At 41.7% G+C, this 25,250-nt stretch overlaps 1 protein-coding gene across 2 annotated transcripts in view; it reads left to right on the top strand.

Annotated features, from left to right (window-relative positions):
- bbs9 (Bardet-Biedl syndrome 9) overlaps positions 1-25,250 on the top strand; it is a 153,599-nt gene that overhangs the window by 61,368 nt on the left and 66,981 nt on the right. For both annotated transcript variants that reach the window (XM_067511468.1, XM_067511469.1), the window contains exon 19: positions 20,943-21,125. In XM_067511468.1, coding sequence (XP_067367569.1) covers positions 20,943-21,125 — 183 coding nt within the window. The remainder of the gene's footprint in view (positions 1-20,942; positions 21,126-25,250) is intronic.

Genomic DNA, 25,250 nt, shown 5'->3' with positions numbered 1-25,250 from the left:
GTGATGGTGGTCTGGTTTGTTTTCCCTCAGACAGCCTGTTTATGTGACTGTCTGTCTTATCAATGAATGGCTGTCTTTCATTAAGCTGACTTACACTCAGTGTTCTGTGTGTTTGTGAGACGGGGGGGTGGGGGGTGGGACTTTTTATCTCCTGATGAGGAGCCACAGCAAAGCCAGCTCTACCTGCACAGACCCACAGAGACTCCTGAGGCTGTTGCCAGGTGTTTGACTGAAGGCAGTTAGGCAGAGGCTGCCTGTTCCACTCAGCCATGATCCTCATGTGAAAGCACAAAGAAGGGAATTATCATGCAGTTCAGAGTGTCACGTATCATCTGACCCTCGAAGACCAAGTAATACTGTACGCGTCTGACTTCCAAAATGACCCATATTGACTGCATATACATGCACTTCAGTAAGTGCGGTACTTGGAGAAATCGGTGATCGGGGAACTGAAGCAGAGTGACCCAATTTCTCCGCCACCTCTGACTTCTTTTGGACGCCTGTCTCAGATTTTAACGGTATAGTGACAGAAAACGCTGCTTTCTGACTTATTTAGACGTGTACGTGGCACTTTGTCAGTTACATTTTCTGTCAGACTGTAGGCAGCATTTGTTTTACACGAATGAGGCAGCATCTCGGCTTTCATTCAATCGTTCTTTCCCTCAGCTGCGTGATCCTGTCTGCAGCCTTTTGTTACACATGCAGTTGGAGAAAGTCTGTTAAAACCTGGTTATGTGTATAAAAGGCAAAGACATCTGCCTTTTCTGACAGAACGCTACCTGGGGGAACCTGGTTTCCCTAATCCCCTACCCAGATTTCAGAAACATGGCATTTATATCAGCTTTACCCAGAAAGATGTTTGTGACCTGGTTAGTGAAGTCCATGTAATGAATGACGTCAACGATTGACGTTACAGATTGATTTAAATGAGCATTTTGTGATTTAGTTTCTCCTCTTTTTTTGTCAGTATCAATCCACTTGGTTAAAGCTGCTCTAATACAATCTACATATTAACAATGAAAAATGCAATGTGCAATTCAACTTTATTTATATTGCGCCAGTTCACAACAAAGTCATCTCAAGGCACTTTACAGAATGAAGATGTATAAAAAAACACTTTTACACTTTTAGCCAATTATCATGAACAATTTAGTTCCCACTAGTTCTTTACAGTATCTTTAGCTCATACTTTTGGTTTTGTAAGTGGCAAGTTTGCTGTTCACTTTTGTTGCTTTCATCAGTGTCGCTTTCACCTGCAACTGTTTTCAGGGAAAAGCTACAGTAGCATGTTTACACAGAAAGTAGCGGACTTTGTTTGAAGAGTAAATTAAGTTGAGAATGGAATTTCCATACTCTGCTCCGACCGGACAGGTGTTGTGCTCCAAATCTTGCCGGCGATCCAACAATGATGGCAGTTTGTTCAGAAATTGCTCTTCTTTCTGTCCCAGCAACTATTGTGATCAGCTTTTCCTATGTGCTCGGTTTTTCCTTAACATCAGGTAATAAACCGACTTTCTGCTTGGGTTTTCTGCGTAATCAGTACTCAAAATCTGAATTTGCTCTTGGCCGACTGTAGCCGAACTGTGTCATAGCATATTTGAGGAAATCTTTTTTCGGAATTTCCCCTCTTCTATAACTGTGCTCCTGTTGAATGTGTCTGACTTTACAGAGCATACACGGCTGCAACAGAGGCCTTGCATTGACAGTGAATGGTGCTTTCACTGACCCATGCTCTTCTGTCTATGTGTGAATGCCCCCTAAACCAATGTATGTTACTTTTTTGGTCTGGTTCAGCTTATGACTTTGTTTGATAGGGACAATGCACATTGATGAACATCTGTATGGCTACAGCAGCAGATGCAAACATGCTGCATTGAAGCTAAAATGCTAACTAGCACCAGTTGACCAGAGAAATTGTTGGCAGAAATGGCATTTGGTGGAAAACAAAACAGCTGAAATGAGAAGCAGTATTGGAATTACATCCAATTACTTTTCTTAGCTTCCAACAATTACAAATTTTTCGATCTTTGTTTCTCAGACAACATTTGCATGATGCAGACGTGATTTGCAGCATTAGAACATCCAACCCAGGAGTTTCAATCCAACATTCTCCAACTGTACTACGAGTTCCTGCTCAGTCCTGAATTGTCGTTCCTCTTTTTACAGTGTAGACAAAAAGATATTCTCTGCACATTTCATTACACTGATTAAAGCACTATAGAATTAGTACTTGCAATCTGTAAATGTGATGTGCTTGTCTTACACAGTTCCCACTTGTAATCTAGCTTGTCTTTCTTTCTTGGCTCCCCAACTTTGATTGGTCATAACAAACAAATCAGGTGATTATGTCAGGTTTATTTCAATGTTGTGGGTTTGAGCATTGGGTATGAGGTAGCATTAGGTCTTTTTAAAAGGGTGTTTTTAATGTTGAGATGTTTCAGATGTAGCTCTGTAAAGCCTTCTAATATCAGCAAGATCAAATAAATGTTCTGTGATAGAGCTCTGGTTCTCAGTCCAAACCGAATCCATCACGCCCTTACTGAATGGGCTTGGAGAAGTCTGGCTCTAATTTTTCTTTTTTTTTTTTTTTAATTCCCTCAAGCTTGATCAGGTCAGGTTTTATTCTATTTCTCTTTCTCAGATTTTAATCAGGTTTGGGCTCATTAAATGCTGCAATGGTTTCCAGTGGGACGAGGGCAGATTTTTAAAGAATTAAGAAGATTGAAGAAAAGTTGTGTGAAATAAACTCCCATAGAAACAGGCAGAAGGAGGAAGCAGCATCTGTACTGTTCTTTATTAGACGGATGATCAGATGACCTGCCAAAGGATTTCCTCATAGATGATGGGGTGACGAGGAGTAAGCTGGAGCGCATAAAAAGGGCAACAAAGACAAGAAAGATACAAATAAAATACAGAGTTTTTGTACTGAACATAAAAATACGGAAATATGAGGAGATGGAATTAGGGGATTTAAAAGTAAAGGGGGTTATTGAAATATGGAAAGGTAAATAAATTAGTAAATAGAAAAACGGACAATTGCGAAAATTGTAAAGAAAGAAACACAAAGCCAAAGACCAAACAGGTGACCTCTCAGTTTTTACTGTTTTCTATGATGCACTGAAGACGATGTGGAAAAAGGCTGCACAGTCATGTAAAAGAACACAAATAAACACAAATATTAATTTGTTTCTTGTTTCTTATCGTTAAAATAGAAATCCCGTGTCCGAGATGGCATTAATATCAAAAGAAAGATCTGAATCAAACACATAGGAGAAGGAGTTGTGAACACTCTCCTCCTCCCTCCTTTCATTTCCTTTCTGTCTTCTGATCCCACAGCTTAAGGAATCAAAGAACGAATCTGACTTTTATTGTCTGATTTATTTCCCATTGATCTGCTTTCATCTGTCTTCTGTCTGTCCTGAAAACGACGCACTGATCTAATCTCACCATCCCACCACAGAAAAAGAGAATCAGGCGACTAAAGCACAGAGTGAGTTTACGGCAGAGGAAAGAGGCTGTAAGTGGCGAAAGATAACAAAGAGAATATGAATTTAGTGCAGAAAAGAAGATCAGAGCCAGGAGCAAAAACCATAAAAGAATAAGGAAATGGAAGGGATAACATTTCAAAATAAGTTAGAATGTAAGCACAGAAGGAAGCAATGAAATGCCACAGTGCAAAAACACGATAAAGTGTTTGTTCTGTGTGAAATCCATTTTAAACTGGGATAAAAAGGACTTAGCTGAAAAGTTAAAGAAAATAAAAGGATAATGAAAAGCAGAAAACAAACACATGAACAAAAATAAACCAAAGTTTGTATAGATGAAGCTCGAAAAATCTGAGATAATCATCGTTATAGGATACGATTCTCACAAAAATATGCAAACTAAACTTTTGACCTGCGAATATTTTAAGAAAAGGTTTCCCACCATGCTTAGCACATCATTTCTCGCAGTCTCCTGTTGCTGGGCACCAAGCAGAGATTTAATAAGTCATCCATGTTGGAAAGCTGTCACGCTGGGAGGAGATTAGACGAGGACAGATTATAGACTGACGCTCTTTTTTTTTTTTTTTTTTTATTCCTGCAGCTCTAATTAAACTGACTCGTAGCTCAGTGCAGTCACTGTGGGCCACCTTGGGTGAGACCTGGATCCCAGTTCTTTCAGATTTGGTGTCAAAGGTAAATTAGGGCCTTGTCATGATTTAAAATCTTCCCACCTCATTTTTCGGCCACAGAAGTTTCAAGTGTAACGTTGCAAACTGCAGCAGGACTTTGTTTACATTGTGCTTTGGTCGCGGTAACCTTTTGTTTGGATCCTAGATAAATGAAATCAACTCCCCAGCTCACAAGACGGTGTGCGGAGTTTCATGCTGTCGGCCACAACTGTAAACTTTTATGCTTTCGATGACGTTATGAGTCAAAAGGCCGCAGTGGGGTGGTGATTGAAAACGTCCATTTGTGTTCCCTCATCCACACTAGTGGTAGCAAGCAGGAAAAAAATAGGGAGCGAGGAAATACAAGCAAAGTTTCTGGGATTCTTAATACAGTGACTAATGTGAAGTCAAAGCACAATTATTAGATTATTCTTTGCATCATGCTCACATTAACTTCCGTTCATCTCTCCCCGTCTAAGTAATGGTCTAAATAAAAGTGAGGCAACACACGTGAGAGAAGAGTAGATGCAAAGGGAGAAGGAGAAGGAGAAGGTTGGGGATGGAACGTGAAGTGGAAGCTTAAAACTACTGTCAGCATTTAAGTTCAAAGCAAATTATATATGTGTTCACAATTTATATGAGTTAAAAAAAAAGCTAAAGGCTTTAACATGAATGCAAGTTTAAAAAAACACATGTTGGAGCAAAAACTAAAGTCGTTCAAATCACCAAAGCAAACTAAATTCCTTTATGTTATCAGGCTCATTGTGTTGAGTTTAATATCTGATCCCATGTCAGCTCACATCAGTTAGTCTTTGTTCAAACCAGCAGGACTCTGTCTGCAGGCCTGTAGAGGATACACCCTAAATAATAAGATTAAAGCATACAGTAGGCGCGCGCACGCACACACACACACACACACACACGCATCACAGGGGAAATTTGCCACATGCATCTGATTTTTGATGAATAAATTCCCGTTAATTAGAGAAATACCGTTTCAACAATGATCCTTTTGTGTCTGTGTTTGCATGCTTCTTTCCATGATTTAATTAGCTGTAAATTCAGCTGTGTGTGGACTGCGTCATGTAGTCTGCATGTATGGAAACCATACGCACAATGGGACAAGTTGGCAGCCTGTCGAACCATAATAAACGGGAACAATATATACAGATTGGCATTCAGAGCTGTAGCTAATGGATTTTGGGCCGAGGCTGGAAAACATTTATGCCTGTGTTTATGTCTCTGTTGTAACTAGCTGATACAGTAAAAACTTTCTAAATCTGCTGCATCAATTATTTAGGTGGCCATTGAACATAAAAGGGTTTTTTACATTTGTATTAGATTTCAACAGATCTTGTTGGCTCCTGTTTTTTCTGCTTTTGGTTTTTGACAAAAAGTTAATTTCACCATGCAGAGCCGACACGATAACATATCCAATGCCAGACGAGGTTTTCCTGCATGTGATGATAAAGTATGACTTCGAATACGAATAGTTCAGTTTTGTCACGGCTCACAGCAGCTGGAGATACTACACCGTCACAGTTTCCTGACGTTTGATGAAACTGCAGCCTCGAAAAAGGTGACATCATAAATGAATGCTACAATTTGTAGTTGTGTAATGTTGTACGAAACGTGCAATAAAAAGCATTATACTGAATGTATTTCTGTGCACAGGCATCAGCAGATGCTGCTGTAACGCCGGTGTGCAGTGTTCCTCAGTCACTCCTACAGTTTACCTTCAGTTCCATTCCAGCTAGGTCCACGTAGGCCTCATTATGTCTTTGTAGGGGATATAATAAATGGAGGATTATGATTATTTTTATTTAACCTTTATTTGATCAGTAATAGCTGTTTGCGATTTTGTTCCAATGTGACATATTTTTCGAGGGGATCAGAAGCTGCGTTTGCTGCAAACTGCATGTCGATGTGGGTGGAGGGTGGATATACACGATGCACAACTGTCCCAACACACCTACACCTGAGTTTGACTCGAGACATAAGTGCATAGATGACTTATGAGTGTTTGTTTAAGCAACACAAGCACTTTTGTTACCATCAGGACGCACTGATTTTTATTGTTTTTTTTAATTCACTCATTATTCATTATTAAATCATTCCTCAATCTTTCTCAGACATCAAGTCCTGTGCAAGAGTCTGTACAACCATAAAACTTTATTAATGCTATTATCAGACAATACTGACAAGATGGGATATTTTGGCAGCAATGAAAAGCCTGTTCAGCGAACATTTGAATGTACTACTTCAGTATTAATGTATTTGTGACTTGTGGCTTTAATTTACTTAACGCAACCTCCTTAAATTATTAGAACTAATCCAGTTTAGCTCTCTAGAAACGTAATTTGTGGGTGACGGGGCTTGTTAGGTTGAACGCGCGTGTGCCACAACACTAGATCTGTAGAACCTAATTCACCATTAGTCCCCACTGTTGCTCTGCGTATAATAACGCAATAAAAAACCGATCAGGGCTCCTCTAGCAATAAGTTGAAACTTTGGTGTTTTAGAGTGAGTCCCGTCTGTACATCGGGTGCGTTACGTTATTTAAATGGATGTGACTCTACATGATTAATCACCTCCACCAGCTCACTTTCTCCAAAGTCAACATCTCTGTATCTTAACGCCGTGTGTGTGCGTTTGTTGTTTCCGCCTCACAAACAATGGCTGATTTATAACATTATACATATTTACTCTCTAATCATGGTGTCGGTGTGTGTGTGTGTGTGTGTGTGTGTGCAGCGGCCGCACGACGCCAGGCCAAGGATATTTATCTTGTTGCAGTAAATTCCCAGAGTTCTTCTCTTTTTTTTTTTTCCTTCTCTCTCTTCCTCTGCCTTCAAAGGAGACCATTGAGTGAAAAAGCAAACAGGCACGGAGGGGGCAACACATGCACACACTCCCGCATGAGGTGCACATTCACAGCTGCCAAGCAGGTCTAAGTGGGTACAACCTATTTAGTTTGGTTTGTGTGCAGTGTGTGTGTGTCGGTTTTGTCACGTCACAAAGGTCCCAGTGTGTTGCAATAGATTAGTGAAAGTGGACTGTTAGCATTACAAAAGCATCGGCCTGATAACAGCGATTTACATTTTCTTAAATTTGCGTTCAGCTTTCGGACTCTACAGCTTTTTGGAATTTTGTCCCAGCTTGTCAGTGTTCCTTAGTGTGGACCAGACCCAAACCCATCGCCTGTGTGTGTGTGTGTGTGTAGGCTTCTCCCTTCTCTGTGGTTTGGACTGCATAAAGTGTGTGTGCTCCACATTCAGGCCGTGGTGACACTGTGTACAGGTTGTTGTTTTTTTGAATGTGTGTAGGTGTGTTAGGGGAAAATGAGCATCTGTGTCTGTTTCATCTGGAAATGGGTGGATATGGAGTGTTTTCTTCTTCTCGGTCAGAGAACGAGATATTTCCCTTCAACAACTTGTTGTGTTTAGATTTAGTCATGAAAAGCACTTTATGAAGCAGAAATTGCTTTTAACCAAACAATAGCTTTTTTTTTTTTCTTACATCTTTTTTGTTTTTGTCCATGTTTTATTTAGGACCATGCTGACCAGCTGCAACTGTGATACGATTATTGAGGAAGCGATGTTTTTAAAGTAGTGTGGCTTTCATTGGTTTTCTAAATGTCAACCAGAATTCGACCCAGCTACACGTGCTGCATGTCTGCAGAGTTAAATGACTAAAATTATGAGTGATCATCTACAAAGAAAATTTCTAAAACTAAACAAATCACATAAAATAACCAAACACTTAGCATATAGCTTTACATAGACTTCACAAAGCCCAGTTTGTGTTTGATGTCCTGAAGTTTTTATGTTTAGGAGGAGAAGAAAGAAGAAGCTTTTTTGTTCTGTCAGTTTGGCTGAAGTGTTGGTTTTCTGTTTCGTTGCAATGGGAGTTAAAATGATCTCACTGTATCCCCCCCCCCCAAAAAAAAAAAAAACAAATTTACCAAAGAAAAACTGTCACTATGGATCAGAAAAATTGAATTAGTTGCAGTCTTAGAATTCAGCTGGGTGCTGATTAAACACAGGATAATGTCGTTTAATGTCGCAATGAGAAGATGGTTTGCCGCACACCAAAGGTCACCTCTACAACCACTTCAGTATTTACATACGACAACTATTTGCAGACATCTTCTGGAAGTATTTGTGAAAATGCTTACACAACTGCTGACTGGTGGACAAATGAACAATGAAAGAAGCAGTGAGGGATCCGAGGTAAAAGAAACAAAGATTTTGTGGAGAAGAGCAAAGGGGAGAAAGTGAGAAACAGGTGGTTCTGCAGTGTGTCAATGTCTCTGTGTGTGTGTGTGTGTGTGTGTGTGTGTGTGTGTGTGTGCGTGCGTGCGTGCGTGCGTGCATGCGTGTGTGTGTGGTGCTGCTTTGTAGTCAGATTCTCTCCATGGTTTGTCTCCCAAGATTTGACTACTGTGTGTTTGTCTTTGTGTTGGTCACACAAATGAAAATCTGTGCGTGCACATGCACATGCACATGCAAATGCACATGCACATGCACGATCCAAAGAAAATTACATACAGTGTCAGAGAACAACCAGACTTCCTCCCTGTCCTATCAGGTTTTATTATATCTCATAAAGCAGAGACTGTAATGAATTAATGAGCTGGTGTTTAAAAAGAACTTTAACATGTTTAATGTTTCTTACCAGCTTTTAAAAATGACATTGTATTTGACAGAATTTTATTCCTAAAACCGACCGTGTTCCATTCATAGATCGCTGACTTCAGAAAAAAAACCAAAGCGTAGGGACATTGTGTTGTTCTGTGCTCGAGGAATAAGTCAAGGTTTACATAATTCATGTGTAGTCAGCAGTTTACTCCACATGAAACAGGGTTTTACATTATAGCAAAGGTCTCACTGCACCATCCTTTAAAATCCCTCATACGGAGAAACCGGGAGGAGACCATGACAGCAACAGAAATTAATAAAACACATTTTCAAAGGAGAGAGATTATGATTTATGCTTGAGCTGCTAAATAGGCTTTAAGAGCCAAACACTGCTGGATGTGAGCTAAAACCCGTCTGACTGGACACATTTGGTTTTGGGTTCATTTTACATACTTAAAATATATTGAATTGTTTTTGATTTTCTTAATGTCTAACTGTCTCATAAAAAGCATGTATCCATACAGCTGCGGCAAACAGAAATATGTTTTTGAGAGGAATTTAAATGCAACCACCTTATGTTTTTATTGGCCTAATCACCAAACCCAAGAGATCAAATTTTGTTCGACCTAAGATTCCATTTTTGACTAAAATGTTAATAAAGTATTTTTTAAAGTATAATAGCGTTGCATCATGATAAAAATGATCCAAAGATTATGTTCCCTTCCGAACCCTAAACAAGTCTGCAGTTTAGCTGCACATCATATTTAGAAGACTGGTTTGTAGTGACATGACCGAGTATTACACTGGTCTCTACTTCAATCTCCTCAGGCAGCAACAAACACGGGAACACACATGAGAGTAAACCTCCAGGCGGAGCCTTCTGCTAAAGACTTGATAAAGTTGCAGAAAGAGTAAATCTTAGGGATCTTCTTTGCTCCTACATCTGCTGTTCTCTTAACGTGTAAGTGCTGGAGAAACAGTGAAAGTGGCTCCGACTTCATTTGTGAACCCGTCATTTAGCTTTCAGTCGTGATCAAGAAGTCGTAAATAAATGTAACATTTCTTCTGCCTTTTTCTGTTTCTAAATGAACTGTTTCCTGCTGTGGAACGTCTGCTCGGTGCACATCTGGACTCGCATGTTGCTGACCATGAGTGTGTGCAAATGGAGGGTCACACAGGGGGAACACACTCATCTCTACAAATGTGCACATTGATCCAAATGTGTACATCCAGTATACAGTGCGTGTGTGTTCATGCAAAATAACCTGTCGTGTGTGTGTGCATGCACACGGCATGCGTGTACACGGGTGCACCCTGGGAGGTTAGTGTGAATTGTTAATGACAGGCCATGGTGTGTGTGTGAGTGTGTGTGTGTGTGTGTGTGTAATGAGTAGAGAGAAAGGTTTTGTGTGATTATAGGCCTCTTCTTAGGACCAGAGAGACTAAATATGGCTTCAGACTAAACACTGTCCCCCCCCGCACACACACACACACACACACACACACACACACACACACACACCACACCACAGACCACGTACACATTGGCAACATACAGCACATATGAAGAGAAAAGTCTGAAAATAACCTGGAGATATTTTTACGATCAGACAGGACGTGTTATCTCCGCTGCACTCTGTTATTGTGCGTGGAAACAAATCGGACTTATTTAGTTCTGGTTTGTTTATAGTTGTTTTGTAATTCAATCATGCACAAACCCAACTAGACGTTTGACTTCAGCCTGCTGTGTCCATTAGAAATAAAATTAAAATGATTGTATTTTTCTGGATAATAAGTTCGTCTAAAGTGGCACCAGTCATCCACCACCATATTACCACCCGGTAGTTTTAATGTTGTGGCTGACGGGCTTCACCCTAAACAAACAGATAAAAACATTTATCAGTAAAAGTATAACAATCTGGGATTTATTAAGTCAAATTCGACCTAAAGTGGCCATTTTACGGCCATTTCAAGCCTGAATTGTGATTTTGGGGCTCAGCTAAAATAGTTTTGGACCAATTACAAAACCATTGTTTCCCCTCTTGGGTTTTTTAAGCTCACATATTGGAACTTAATGCTGTAACAGTTCAGCTCATGGTAAATGGGCACTTCTAGCACTTTTTTCTGAAGTAGTATCCAGTATCCAAAAATACTGACAAAAATAATATGGCCTCTTTAAAACCATTCAAGAAAGTGTTTGCAATAAATTTGTGGTCTGGTTAAATAAATCAATTAACAGAAACCCAAACGTCAAACCTTTGTGTTTCAGCTACTAAATGACAGACGTCTTATATGATATTAAACTAGATATATTTTGGCTTCTATTTGTTGGGCAGAAAAAAGCCTATTTAATGATCACATGTATAAGTTCAGGACGTTGTGGTGGGAAACGTTACAGTAGCTGCCACCTTTCCACATTAGTGATAACACATGGTCCCATGGTTAAATGGACTCTGCTCTCCCAAATGTAGCACGTTATTTTTGATTAAATCCGATTATTGTGATGTATTATGATATAGAGCACACGCTGAGTTTTCACTCGAGCGGCGGAGAAAATGTGTGGCAGCAGTGTCCGACAAAGTCCATATATACTTTGGCTTTTGAAGAAGGGTTAAAGCAAACACGCACAGTTCTCCTCACTCGCAGCTGTTCTAGTGATATGTTCCCATTGGTTAACTCCCATCACATGCTATTAATACAAGCTCACTAAGAGTGTGTGTCAAGTGTTTGCACGCTAATTCTCTTTGGGGGGTTATGGGAGTGTGTTTGTGTCAAGGCTGATCAGTGTATGTCCGCGTGTGTGCGTGTGTGCGTGCTTCAGCCTGCAGTGACTCGCCTCAGGGTGTGAGTGTGTGATGTCAGTGCATCTGTTTGAACTTTGACCTGCTCCACACTTCTAAACAGCTGTATCAGCCCTGTTAATGAGGTGTGTGTGTGTGTGTTTCAGACCTACATCCTTTCAAAGCTTCCTTTCACCTAGTCTAACATTCTCATGTGATGCTGTGTGCAGATGTTTCCAGCTGTTCCAACACAGTTTGATTATTATTATCCAAATTACTGATGCTTTTTATTCACTTCTAATTTTTCCGTGTCTGCTGACAGGTACAGTACAACTCTGATCTGAATGCAAGAGGCGCTTGAGTTTGGTGCAGTTGCTTTGCACAAGAATTGTTAAAAAAAAGTAAATTCACAGTCAGTAAACTCGTACAAAATGTTTCAGATGAACAGTCAAAGGTTACATAAAACCTCCAGCAATGTGACTTTAAAAGAGCAAACGATGAATGAACAACCTTTTTATGTCATAAGCATGTTTTGCACTCACAACAAGATTTAGATGTTGTACTAAAAGTATTCAAGTAAAATGTTTTCAGTGTTTTTTTTATCCTAAAACATTATCGTCAAGGCTCCTGTCATTCGACACAAACGATGTGAAGGTTGATCACGAACACGAAGCTCATTTATATTTGGTCTCTGTAGCTGTTTGACTCAAATTTAAGAACTTAAAGAGCATTAATGATGAAATAATTAGCCACTTCATACTTGTTTGCATCTTCGTCTGTCTGAGTCGGGTTCCTCATCATCTGGTTTGCAAATAACTATGAACATAACCCTCTTCTATAGCTGAATGCTGGACTGAACTGTTCCTCTCCTGTGACATTTGAGACTCACAGGTGCGAAATGTGATCTGTCTTAAATGAATGTGTAGACACAACCTGGATATTTCTGGATACAAGACACACTGTCCAGTCTGGGCCAAATACTCCATTCGAGCCTCCGCCCAGAATCCCCTCCCTCCTCCATCCAGCTGTACTGACCAAAGCCTCATTATTCCATCCCTGGGTGGCCATGGGCACAGCCACCGAGTGTGTTGTTTTAGGTGACCTCTGAACCTGTGGAGGTCAGCTGCCACAGCCCAGGGCCATCCATCGCCTGGGACTGAGCCTGGGTGTTAATCTCAGGTTGGGTGTCACTGCGGTGGGTCACCCTCTGTAATTTAGTCCCCTGCTCTGTATGGGGCCTCGAGGCCCTATGGACCACCCAGCACCAAATGCTGAGCTCAGTATCTGTAAGAGGTGTGTGTGTGTTTCTGTTTAAGGTTTTATAATAGATAAGCAGGAGAAATCTAAAAATGTGTGTGTGCTTATATACAGGATGTGCAGCTGTGTTTTGGTGATTTATATTTTAATATTCAGGAGGATTTGTGCACATTTATTTACCCAAATTTGTTTTAGTATTGATCTATGTTACGAATTAAAAGATGATTTCTGTGCCGTCTTCAACTGTATTTTCTGTCAAACAGTGAAAAACACTGATGGTCTTTAATACAAGTTCACTGTTGTATTTGTAGCTTTATAGTCATACAATTGTGTTGTAACAGCTGTTTCCTAGTATTTCTTTACTTCACTCATTATTTATTGAAGCTAAATGCTGTTTACAGTGAGCGAAATATCCAGAGCTGCTTCTTTTTTATTTATTTATTTTTTGATAATTCCATCAAAAGGACAAAATCAAACGTGCATTTGACAGTTGGGCACCTTACATTTAAAATAAGGATGTTTTTGCTTCAAACAAATCTCTGCTTTCTTGTGTCTGAACGAGTGTGTATTCACATATATTCCTATTCAGCATATTCTTAACACCTTGAGGGAGGGGTGTCCACACAGCCACGAGGGCAGTGGGTCTCTCACTCGTGCGCTATCAGCAGAGAATAAAGCTCTTTGTTCATGACCGTGTGAACACGCGTGTCAAAGAAAAGCAGACGGCCTCCCTCTCTCAGCCTCGCCATCCTAGAGAAAACACCAGAGTTCAGCCGGCGCTCTGACGCGGCAGGACAACCTCATAAATCACAGCAGCACGTTTTAGCAGCGTTTTGTTCCGCTGAACGGCGACCTGTTAAAGCATCTCTGACAGCCTTAGTTAGGCTTTATTTTTTTTGACCAGTGACACCCCAGACACCTTCTTGCCTCCTGTGCTTTTACACTGAAGCCATTTAGCTCACACTGATCCAGATCACCGTGAAGTAGGATAAGCATCAACGTCTGGATCTGTTCCTAGTCTAAGAACCTCTGGAGTATGATGGAATTAAATACAGGACCTGTCCTGGAATATTAGTGAATTTTAAAGGGGTGTTTTTGGTACCTTTCTTGTAACTGCGTCATTCTTCTTCTGCTAGTGTTGTGTGATTTCTACATCTACCAAACTGTTTCCTGCATCAAGCTTTACTTCAGTCATTTCCTGTAATGTGTTAATCTATGTACTGTAGAATAAAACGTACTGTAGATTGTCATTGTTAGTTTGGACCTGATTTGAGTTAACTCGATTGGTTCCTACCTTCAACAATAAACATCAAAGTGGAAGTAGTGACTTTAAAAAGATGAAGATTCAGCCGGTAACGTTTAAGTGATGCATTTCTATGGAACATCTGAGTGAGAGGAGGCTGGAGGACATTGTCGTTAGTGTTGTCAGGTTAGTGCGGACCAGATCTTTCCACAGGGATAATACACCATCAGATCCTATCACCTAATCCCCCACCGCCTTTGTTTTAACTTTCATTGTCTCCATCTTCCTCCTCGTTTCTTTCTGGCTTCCCTTTTGTCTCGCTCTCTCTCACTCTCTCTGCTCCAGCTACTACTTTCTCTGCCTCTGACCTCCTGTCTTATCAGTAGAAGTGTAGACAGATAATGTTATCAGAATAGTGTGCGTGTGTTTGTTTTGGCCACAGACCGTACTGGTTACTGTCTGTCTGTCTGTCTGCCTGTATGTCTATCAGACACCAGCATAAGAGATGCCGCACTATCTACTGCTTGTTTACGTCCAAAGGCTCCATCTACGTCTCTGTCTCTTTCCCTTTCAGTTCACTTCACTTTGCTTCGCTGGCGTGAACCACATTAGGCTGAATGCACTGTTGCCAATGCCCAGTTTAATTGGTTCCATTAACCTCTGTGAGTGTGTAGTGAGAATGGAAAAAATAAAGTAGAGTTAAACACTGATTCGACCTTAAATCTGACCATTTGATTTCAGGGATGCAAACCCAATTAGGTGTGTGTGTGTGTGTGTGTCTGTGTGTGTGCGTGTGCGTGTGTGTGTCTTTTGGCTAGATGAACAGTTCCTGTTTCCATCAATAAATATACAGGTAACTGCAGATCTATTTTTTGAATTTGTAAACCCCCCAGATGATATTATCTGAACTTCTAACGATTAAAAATGATTGATTGAATAATTGGTATTTTACTAAGGGGAGGTCAGAGGGACGTTTAAAAGCATTAATGTGCATTTACACCCTAAACTAAAGCCATAGAAAGCAAAGAAAAAAATGTTGACGTTTCAATTAAAAAATAAAAATAAAAAAACAAAATCATACAAAAAGAATATTTTAAATTAATGGTCATTGATGACAATATCACATTGGCAGCCATGTACAATCCCAAAAATTGCATCGTTAAACAACTAAATTGCAAACTCAAACACTGTTGCATAATTGCAACGAAATTACATTTTTTTTTAACGTGATAAGATTATGTTAAAATGTGTAAAGATGTAAATATGTTGGTAAGATGGAGGACAGGCTGCTGTGACAAGACAATGTATGTGTGTCCTCCAAACTATCCAATCCTTCAGCAAAACATCCACTTTGTGTGACTGCAGCATTTTGAAACTATATCATAGTTGAGTTTTGGAGCCTTACAGCTCTTTAATTTGTTCTTGTTGTTTGTTAGGTCTGTCTAACCTTTGTCTAACCTTAACTGTCACTTTACACACGATGTGTTTATGATCGTCTGTACCCACCCATGATCTTTTGCTTCTCAATTACCCACCACTCTCCATACACAGTGCTTTCCGTTAATGAATGTAGCACTTCCTTCACTCAAACAACACTTAGCAATGTAGCACCATTCACTTACAATGTGTAATTGCATTTGCAGCTTGGATGCATAGGAATGTCGTTTCTGGCAGAAAGCACTGCCAGTAAAAGTGTAAAATATTTTTATGTCTGTGTATTCAATTCAACTTTATTTATATAGCAGCAACTCACAACATGACAGAGAGCACAATTCCGAGCACATAGTTCTCGATGTTCATTAGTCACGGTGGTCAAAATCCAAACAAAATGAAATCCTATTTTTTTCTATACAGCTTGCACAACAACTTCATTTTCAGGCCATAAAGCCTTAAGTCAAATAAGGAAAACCTTCTCAAAAACATCATTGTAATAGGGAGGAAACCCCAGGAAGAGCAACAGAGAAGCAATATTCCCAGTTCTCTGAAGTGAATACAGATGACTGAAAACAAACCTAAAAAGGCAGAGATGTGTTTGTGTACTCTGATAGTGTTTGGACTGTTTAGGTTAACTCCCTGAAACTCTTCAGATGCCCCTGCAGGGTTTCTGTGTGTGTGCAGGTGTTTGGCAGCAAGCATCAGGCTCCACAGCAGCAGAAAGGAACCCACAGAGACAAATGCCTCAGACTCTGAGTGTCTTTGCACGCTTCTGTGTGTGTGTGTAAACTGAAATGGGGGGGGGGGTCTGTAACTGTGCTTCCATGGTGGAAATGTGTTCTTGTCCTAATGAAAGCACATTTTTTATCCTGTGTGTGTGAGTTATGGTGTGTGTAAGACTTGAGTGTGTCTTTTTGCCTGTGTATGTAACTGTATCCACGGGTGTGTGTGTGTGTGTGTGGGTGTGTGTGTGCCTATTAGTCAGGAAATGGGCTCTGTGATTCCAGCCGTCGTTAAACTGAGACTCTAATTGCCTCTTTAATTAAGACACGGAAACACTGAGCCTGAAAACACACACACAGTCATCCAAAACACATTTATTTGACCCCAGCATGAACCTTTGCTCGGTTTTCTTTTTTCCTCCCTTATTGGTTCTCTCATCCCGTCTCAGAGCAGACTTCACTCTTCTGCTCACTTTCCATCTCTGCTCGTCTCCTGCTGCCGTCACCCTCTTATCCATCCTTATAACTTTCTCTCTTGTAAACAAGCCTTTGGTCTGGTTCCTGAGCTTTTCTCTCTCTTACTCGATCTGTTGTTCAGCCTCTATGGAACAAGGGATGGGTCCTGCCACGTCGCTTTCCGTCATTTTCCATTGACACAGTTAGTACAGTGCACTGTGTGTGTGTGTGTGTGTGTGTCACTGTGTGGGGACTCATTTGTTTCTGTATGTTGTGTGTGTGTGTGTGTGTGGCTTGGAGGTCATCCATGCTGCTTGCTGTGGCTAACTGAGCAGGAAACATCTAATCTGTCGGCTCTGTGGAGCACACACCAACACACATGCACACAATGTGTACACACACTCAAACACTGAGGTTTGCTTCTCATCAGTGTCATTTTAAACCAGGATAAAACTCTGACAGTGAATCATTTTGCTCCGCTTCATCTTCAGCAATACACCCAGCTCCCCAACTTGTCGTCATTATGAAATACAATAAACGAGAAGTCTCCATAAATTTAGTCGAGTAGAAATATTCGAAATTCTCTGAATGGTTAGGAGGCAGAGTCTCATTTAGAAAAATGTAGAAACAAGCATCTGCACGGCTGCCAGTGTGTAATGGAGGGTGTGGCTGCACCTCTCTGCAAGATAAGTTGTGATGTCAGTTATGTGTTTTTTGCAATACATGAAAAATAATAGTGAACATTCTATAAAAACTCTTCCCTCAGATACTTTGCATATTCCCGTTTGTAAGTTCTGTTATTTGGATGCAGTCCCTTTCCCCCCTTAGGGTCTTCAGCCTGTTCTGCTTTCTGATTGGTTCTTCCATGTGTTGCTTGTTGTAGTTACCAAACCTCATGTAGTCCATCAACTAAAATGACGTCTTTTAAACTTCCGCTACACAGTTTGTATATATGTCTTTGTGCGTTTGTGTGCTGTCAATCATGCAATTTCCATAGATAATGCTGCCCGTGCTTTGTGGTTTTGGTTCATGTGTGCAGATCTTAGTGCATTTGTGCTTGAATATTGAACATGTTTGTTTGCACGCGTCTGTGTTAGAAGTAAAAAGGATCATTTTGATGCTCAATGTTTAATCACATTTAGAGATTCATCCTATTCATTTGATTTGGATTCTGACGACGTGTTAAAGGACCACACCAGGCTTAAAAAAATAGATGTAAACCAGAGTTAAGCATGTAAGCTACAGGAGAATGTCCCTTTATGTGTGTTGAATAACTCCAGGACTTTAGTGCAGACACGCCATGAGGTCACGACCCCGTCAGCTTCTATTGCAGGTTGTTTAAGGTCACCAGTAGTTCAACTCTCAACACAACGCTAACAGCTACTCTGTGTGTGAGAGATGCCCACTTTTATTTTACTGTGAAGGTGTGTTTGTACCATCATGTGTCCTTAATCCTCAGATTTTGGACTTCTTTGTGTCTGTCCTCTCCTGCGAGATTTTACATATTTACTGTGTATGTTTGTGTCTTTATCTTTGTGGGAGTCAGTCTCTGTGCAATGTCTTCACATAGACTTTCATTTAAAAGTTTAAATTCAAAGTTTTTTAAACTTAAAAACAAGTGAAAACAAGTTTTTTTGGGGGGTGGTGGTGATGAAACTACCCTGTTATGTGTTACACATTTCAGTTATATCATATTGTACTTGTTTGTGTGTGTGTGTGTGTGTTTGTGTGTGTGTGCGTGCGCACATATGCATGTGTGTGTCCATGATAAATGTGTCTTTGTGTTCTTTCAGCTGGCATCAATCAGGGTGTGTTTGGAGCTGACCTGCTGCCAACAATGGAGTCCTTTACTGGACCTGCAGCCTTTATTAATACAGACACACACACACTCTTTCAGACCCAGAGGGGAGGGTGGCTAGTGTGTGTGTGTGTGTGTGTTTGTGTGTATTGACAATTAAGGGGGATGATGATAGAGAGTTGTGGAATCAGTGTTCATCTTTCAGCCAGAATTTATGTTGTTGTGAAAACCTTTCAGAAATACACTTGGCTGTTATCACCAATGTATCTGTGGTAGTTTTCCATTTTTAAAATTGAAAATCCTGTAAACTGCTCAATGCGCTGCTTAATGCTAAGATATCCAGCTTAAGCTGTTAGCATGAGACTAGAAATTCACCCTGCTGTGTCCAGCCCTCCCTCTCCTTGGTCTGCTCTTCCACCTTCTGCCACTTTCTGCACAGTCCTTATAAAAAATCATTAAGATCCTGTTGGTAGTGATATGGGCGAACGTAAATGAAAGTGAATATCTCTGTGTTGTTCTGCTAGTCTGACTTCACAGGATGTGTCAAAAGCACCTCTCCATAACTCTTGGATCATATTTCTATTAATGAATATTTAACAAATGTACATTTCGTAGCTTTAACCCAATAAAATGTTCTAAGCATTTTCAGATTTGGGAAGCATATTTGAGCCTTATTTGATTATGTTCACTACTCAGCCCCATGCGGCTCTCAGCCTTTAAAAGCTGTCTGAACAATGGGAAAATGTTTTAGTTGTTACAGTCAGGTTACGATTGTGTTTAAAAACCTGACATAAACGGTTAGGGTTGGACTTAAGAGCTGTACTCTGGAGCTCCCTAGTCTAAAAAGTGAGGATTTGTAGGGATTAAGCGTTGTGATGTGTGTGTTTGTGTGTGTGTGTGTGGTGCTTACCTGCACGGTGTGAATGAGTGAGTGACACACCACCTCCATGTGACCTCAGAGACTACGAACCGGGGACTTTTTGGGTTCGCCGCAGAAATGAAAGGGTTTTAACTCGGACTTTTTACATGTTTTCGTGCAAGTCAGAGAGGAAGCGATCATTCAAATGTACCTGTATGAATGTGGTTTAGTGTTACACAAATCAAAACGCTTACTTTGGCAATTGCTGTTTAAACCTGACATGCACTCACTTATACACACATTTCACTTCAGAGTCTTCCATCTCTGTTTTCGCAGGATCAAATATCGAGCTCTGGATCCATTTGTCAAACAAACTGCTGGCGTACGTTGGCTCTCGGCCCTGCAGATCTCTCATTTACCCGAAACACACAGTCATCCATTAGCCCCAGATCTGCTTTCACCTCTTCTTTTTCTCTCCCTCTCCTGTCTGTGCATCTCATTTCCCATTTCTCCTTCTCTTCCTCTGGCTTGTCCTTTTCTTGTCCTTATCACCAATACGTCTTCCTCTGTCATCACTCATTCACACCGCTACAGTCACATCCACTCCTCTGTTGTGGTAATGATGAAGGGATGGAGGGGTTCACCGCTGACGGAAGGTCAGAGTTCACCTGGTCCCACCACACCTCATTCATGCTTTCACTCGCTCTCCGTTGACCTCGGCCTTGCTGTGTACTTTAGTAAAACCTGGAAGAGCTCCACTTGTGCCGCTTTTGATTTCAAAGCCCGCTTCCAGTTTCTGTTTGCTTGGTGTATTTCTGAAACCCTGCAGCTGCTGGAAAACTGTGCAAAAAGATGCATGAAAGGTCTGAAGGGCAGGTCTTCAGGAGATCGAAGAGGCTCTTACAGTCAACGTATAGCGACTCTATTTATATGAACTGTGTTTTGTCTGTTGTTTACTTTTTCACTTGGCGAAGAAGCAAATCCACCATTTAATGTCCTGACGGCAGGGTTGCTGATTCACCTTTATTTCTAAATGTGAACACCAAATAGCTCGGTGTCTGAACTACTATACGAAGTTATACCAAACAGTGGTGAGCCCAGTGTTGAATGTCAGTACGTGATCACACAGGGAAAAACAAGATTAGCCATCTAACATAGTAGGAGGAATTGTGCATTTGATGCTCATAAAACTCAGCACAAGGTTTGCAGTGGACAGTGATAAGTGTGAGAGTGAGTTTCTCTGACCAATTGACAGAGGAATGGAGGGGCTGACTGCTGGCTGGAGGTCAGAGTTCACCTGGTCCCACCCCACCTCATTCATAGAGTCACTCGCTTTTCGTTGACCTCTGTCTTGCTGTGTACATAGGTAAAACCTAGAGGAGCTCCACTTGTGTTGCCTTTGATTCCAAAATAATAATAATAATTCAAATAATAATAAACACCCTTAAGGAAGTTATTTTTCCATTTCTTGCCTCCTGAAAGAATAAAAATGGACTTATTTTGTTCAAAGACTCCATTTGTGGCGTGTTGTTATCACTGTAGTAAGGTCATGATTAAAGTCGTTATTTGAAAGATGCTGACACGCTCCTCCCTACTCAAGGTGATGGCGCTTGCCGAGGCCGCGGAGGAAAACCGGGCGCAGCTGGATGAGGCGTTTGTCCGTCTGCGGAGCTCCACACACCTTCTGGTGCTGCTGCTGTCGCTGTGGCAGGGCCTGACCCCCGACCAGACTGCCATCCTGGAGGCCACTCTGCTGCCACTGCTGCGGGACACGCCTCAGCTGGTACTCTCTCTCTCTCACACACACACACACACAAGCATGAGGCTATAAAAATATCCATCTGTGTTTATCCATCCATTTGCAGGCCGCTCAGCTTAAACACACTCTGAAAACTTTTAGAACACATCTAGTAGCCCAGGTCCTCGAGGAATATACACACACATAATCAAACACCGACTCATCGCCAGTCACCACTCACCTGTCAGCTCTGCAAGAGTGTGTTATGTGGTACCCGTTCATGATTTAAGCATTATAGGTGTGTGTGTTTTAAACCTTGTGAGTGGCGACATTTTTGGAAGATGGATACAATATGGCCAGTTGTGACCCCCTGACACACTTTCAGGGGGCTGTTTTAGGGTTATTGTTAGAATTAGATTATGCTCAAAGGGTTCAGGCATGTGAGTAAGTCAGCGGGACGCACAGCTATACACAGGACAAGGTCACAAAAGGTCTCAGCGTGAATGGATGTCATATTGCTCCTTATTCAGCCTCTGACTCAGAGTCTGAACTTGTATATTTGGTAGTTATATATATTTATGTGTATGAATTTGTGCTTCAGGGGGGCGTAGCACCATTTAAACAACCGTGTTGACAGAGCTCCTCCATTTGCTGCCGTCAGACTACAGTACAAAAGATTTCTCGCCCCACAGACCCTCTGACTTTGTGTGCGTGTTAGTTTTTCCATACCTCTGATCAATCCACTGAACCTCTCAATAACACAAAATCTATTTGCAGCCTCCTGACAACCTCCACATCTAACACTCTCAAACATCTGTCTTCATCAACAGCACTGCATACACACACACACACACACACACACACACACACACTCACTGCCTGTAGACAGAAATAGGTTCAGAGGGTCAGTTGATGAGCCTCAGGGGGACTGTGGATGACTGTACCCGCGTGTGTTGTTCTAAATGGGATTAATGGCATTAAGTGAATTAGCAGTAATCAGGGTCATGTCCAACGTTAAGGCAAACAGGTGGACTGCTGAGCTATTTCCACAAAACACAACAACAGCAGGGAGCTATGACTACAAACTGAAGGAAACGGTGATACACTTTTTCTTGTGCTTTTTTTTTTTTGTAGTTCTTTTGTCTTTAAAGTCAAAATCAGCATATTGTTAAAAACTGATGCTCTTGACCTAGTGTTTCTGCAGAATATCAAGTATGAAGGCCAAATGTTACCTCCTGGGTCTACAAGTGTATTTCAGTAGGATGTCTCACACTGACTAACTCATTACACCTAGACATGCCCCATCTCACTGAGGTTTTTTTCCAGGTGAGTGGGGGTCAAAAGGATAAAGCCTTTTCATTAAATAGAATAGAACAGAACTTTATTCATCCCTTGGGCAAATGCCTCCTGGGAAATTTACATTTCAGAGGCAACATAGCACCATATATAAATGTCAGTTATAACAACAATCAAATACTGTCTGAAGTAGTAGGACAAAGGATGGGGGGGGGGGGTGAACAGCATTAATACTAAAAAAACAGGCACGAAGTTTGTATGTATGGACAGTGTTGTGTAGTATATGTATTATACTGTAGTAATGTTGTGAATAGATAAAGATAGATTGCACAGACTCACTGTTCCTCCCCATCCTCTACTATTCAGCTCCCGTCGTCCCCCCCCCCACTGTATGGTCATAGTTTGATGGCCCGGGGGACAAAGGAGTTTTTCTGTCTGTTTGTGCTACTTGGGGAGCAGCAGTCTCTCACTGAACCAGCTCCTCTGGGCACTGATGACCGATGTATTCACAGGATGTCTGTCATTCTCCATAACGGCCAGCAGTTTTTCCAAACTAGTGCGTCTAGCTTCAAACTCACCCCAGACCAGACTACCTGAGGGATTATTACAGCCTTGAGGAGTCTCTCTTGGATGTCCTGCCTCCCCGGGACACCACAGCATAGAAAAGAATGCTAGCAGCCACAGACTCATATAACATCGTCAAGAGTTTTGTGCAGACAGGATTGCAGCCCAAGAAGTATAGTCTGCTCTGGCTCTTCTAATGCAGGTGGTCTGAATTCCTTGACCAGTGCCCAAGATTATGGGTGTGGGTAACAACCTCAACCTTAACTCCCTCAAACAGAAGTGGTCTGGAACAAGAGCGGGACTTTCCAAAGTCTACAACCAGCTCTTTGGTCATCGAGGTGTTGAACTGCAGGGGGTTTGCGTGATTCCAGGCAACAGAGTCTTTCAACAAATTCCTGTACTCTTCCTCTCAGTCAGCCCTGATACACCACATGATGGCTGTGTCATCCGCAAACTTCTGGATGTGGCACAACGCAGAGTTGATGGATAATTCTGATGTGTACAGGGTCAACAGAAGAGGGGCCAGCACTGTCCACTGAGGTGCCCCTGTGCTGTTGATGTGATGTCTTTTAGCCTGACATACTGTGGTCTGTCTGTCTGAGGTAGTCGGTTGTCCAGGACACCAGGCAGGGTTCTACTCGCATCCTCATGAGTTTTCTTGTTGCATAAGTGGCTGAATGGAGTTAGAGGCACTTGAAAAGTCCAGAAACAGAATCCTAACTGTGTTGCTTCCCTTATCCAGATGTATATGGGCTTCCTGCAGGAGTTAGAGAATGGCATCTTCCACATCAACATTACAATTACATTACATTACAATGCACAAAGTGCAGTGGGTCCTGAGCATGTTGCACCTGGGGCTTAAGGTGGTTGAGAGAGAACCGCTCTTTTCTTCATTAAATGTGACGTGAGTGCTACTGGTCTATAGTCATTTAGCTCACTGGGCTGGTTCTTTTTTGGCACTGGAATAATGCAGGATGTCCCCCAAAGAGTGGGCACTTTCCCTAATTTCAACTTTAAGTTGAAGACATGTTGGAAGGGCTCCGCCAGTTCAGCAGCACAGACCTTAAGAATCCAAGGACACAGCAGTGATGTTGGGGGCAGATGGGGACAAGACTGTAGTAAGGGGGCTGCATATGTGTAGAGTGGGGGGTTCATTAAAGGAGGAAAAAGTGTGGGCTGCAGTGGTTTTGAGGGGGTTGCATGCTGGTTAAAGTGGCTGAAGAATTCGTTCAGTTCGTTTGTTTTCTCCACCGTCCCCCTTACTGTTCTTTTCATGATGTTGTGTGGCCTGTGATAGTTTGAGCACCATCCCAGGCCTCCCTCTGCCCCACCTTTCTCCTGTAGTTGTCCTTTGCCTGCTTCATGCATCGGCTAACCTCCTGCTGTGCTTCGTTTATTGCCTTCCTATCTTTGCTCCTGAAGGTCAGCTTTGACATCTTATGTTACCACAAATTCATTGTTAGGGTAGCAGCACACAGTCTTGACCACATCAACTCTGACATTAAAGTACTCAGTCAGCCAATGTGACAGTCCCTTTATACCCTCACCATGTAAATTCAGCAACACATCTTAATCTGCGATGTGAAAACAGTCTTTCAGGGTGTCCTCCACTTCAGGAGTCTTTTCCTCATGGAGCTTATTGAGGCAGTCTGTCTTTGTACCAGTAGGAAGTGCTGCGGCTGCAGATTGACCAGGTTGTGTTCAGATTTCCCAAGAGGGTGGAGAGGTGTTACTCTGTATGTGTCCTTTACAATAAGAAACAGTAGGACAATTGTCCTGTTCTTCCTTGTGGGACAATCCACAAGCTGGTAGTAAGAAGCCAGAGTGGAGTCCAAGGTAACGTGGTTGAAATCCGTAGAAATTACGATGCATGCATACGGGTGCTGCGTCTGCAGCCTCAACGTGACGGCGTGAGTTGGCGCTTGGAGCAACGTACACAAAGATGGTGTTCACGTGACTGAACTCCCCCAGCCGATAGTATGGCCGTAAGCTAACAGCTAGCAGCTCTAAGTCCCGACTGCACAAAACCTCTTTCACAGAGACATGTCCTGGGTTACAGCAGCACTCATTAATGTACACGATGAGCCCCCCACCTTTGCTTTTTACGCAGGCCCTTCTCCTTGTCGGCTCTCACTGCAGTAAAACTCAGCTCAGGTCCACATTAGCATCCAGTATAAGATGAGATGGCCACGTCTTCATGAAGATAAGCAAGCTGCACTGGTACATCGTCTGATTGTTCAGTGCAGACAGTTTGTCCATTTTGTTCGGCAGAGTATTTACATCCCCCATTATTACAGGGGGGGATCGCTG

This window comes from Channa argus, chromosome 7 (genome assembly GCF_033026475.1).
Source record: "Channa argus isolate prfri chromosome 7, Channa argus male v1.0, whole genome shotgun sequence".
NCBI classification, from domain to species: Eukaryota; Metazoa; Chordata; class Actinopteri; order Anabantiformes; family Channidae; genus Channa; species Channa argus.
The sequence above is the reverse complement of the archived record's forward strand: the minus strand, read 5'-3'. Positions and strand labels throughout refer to the sequence as shown.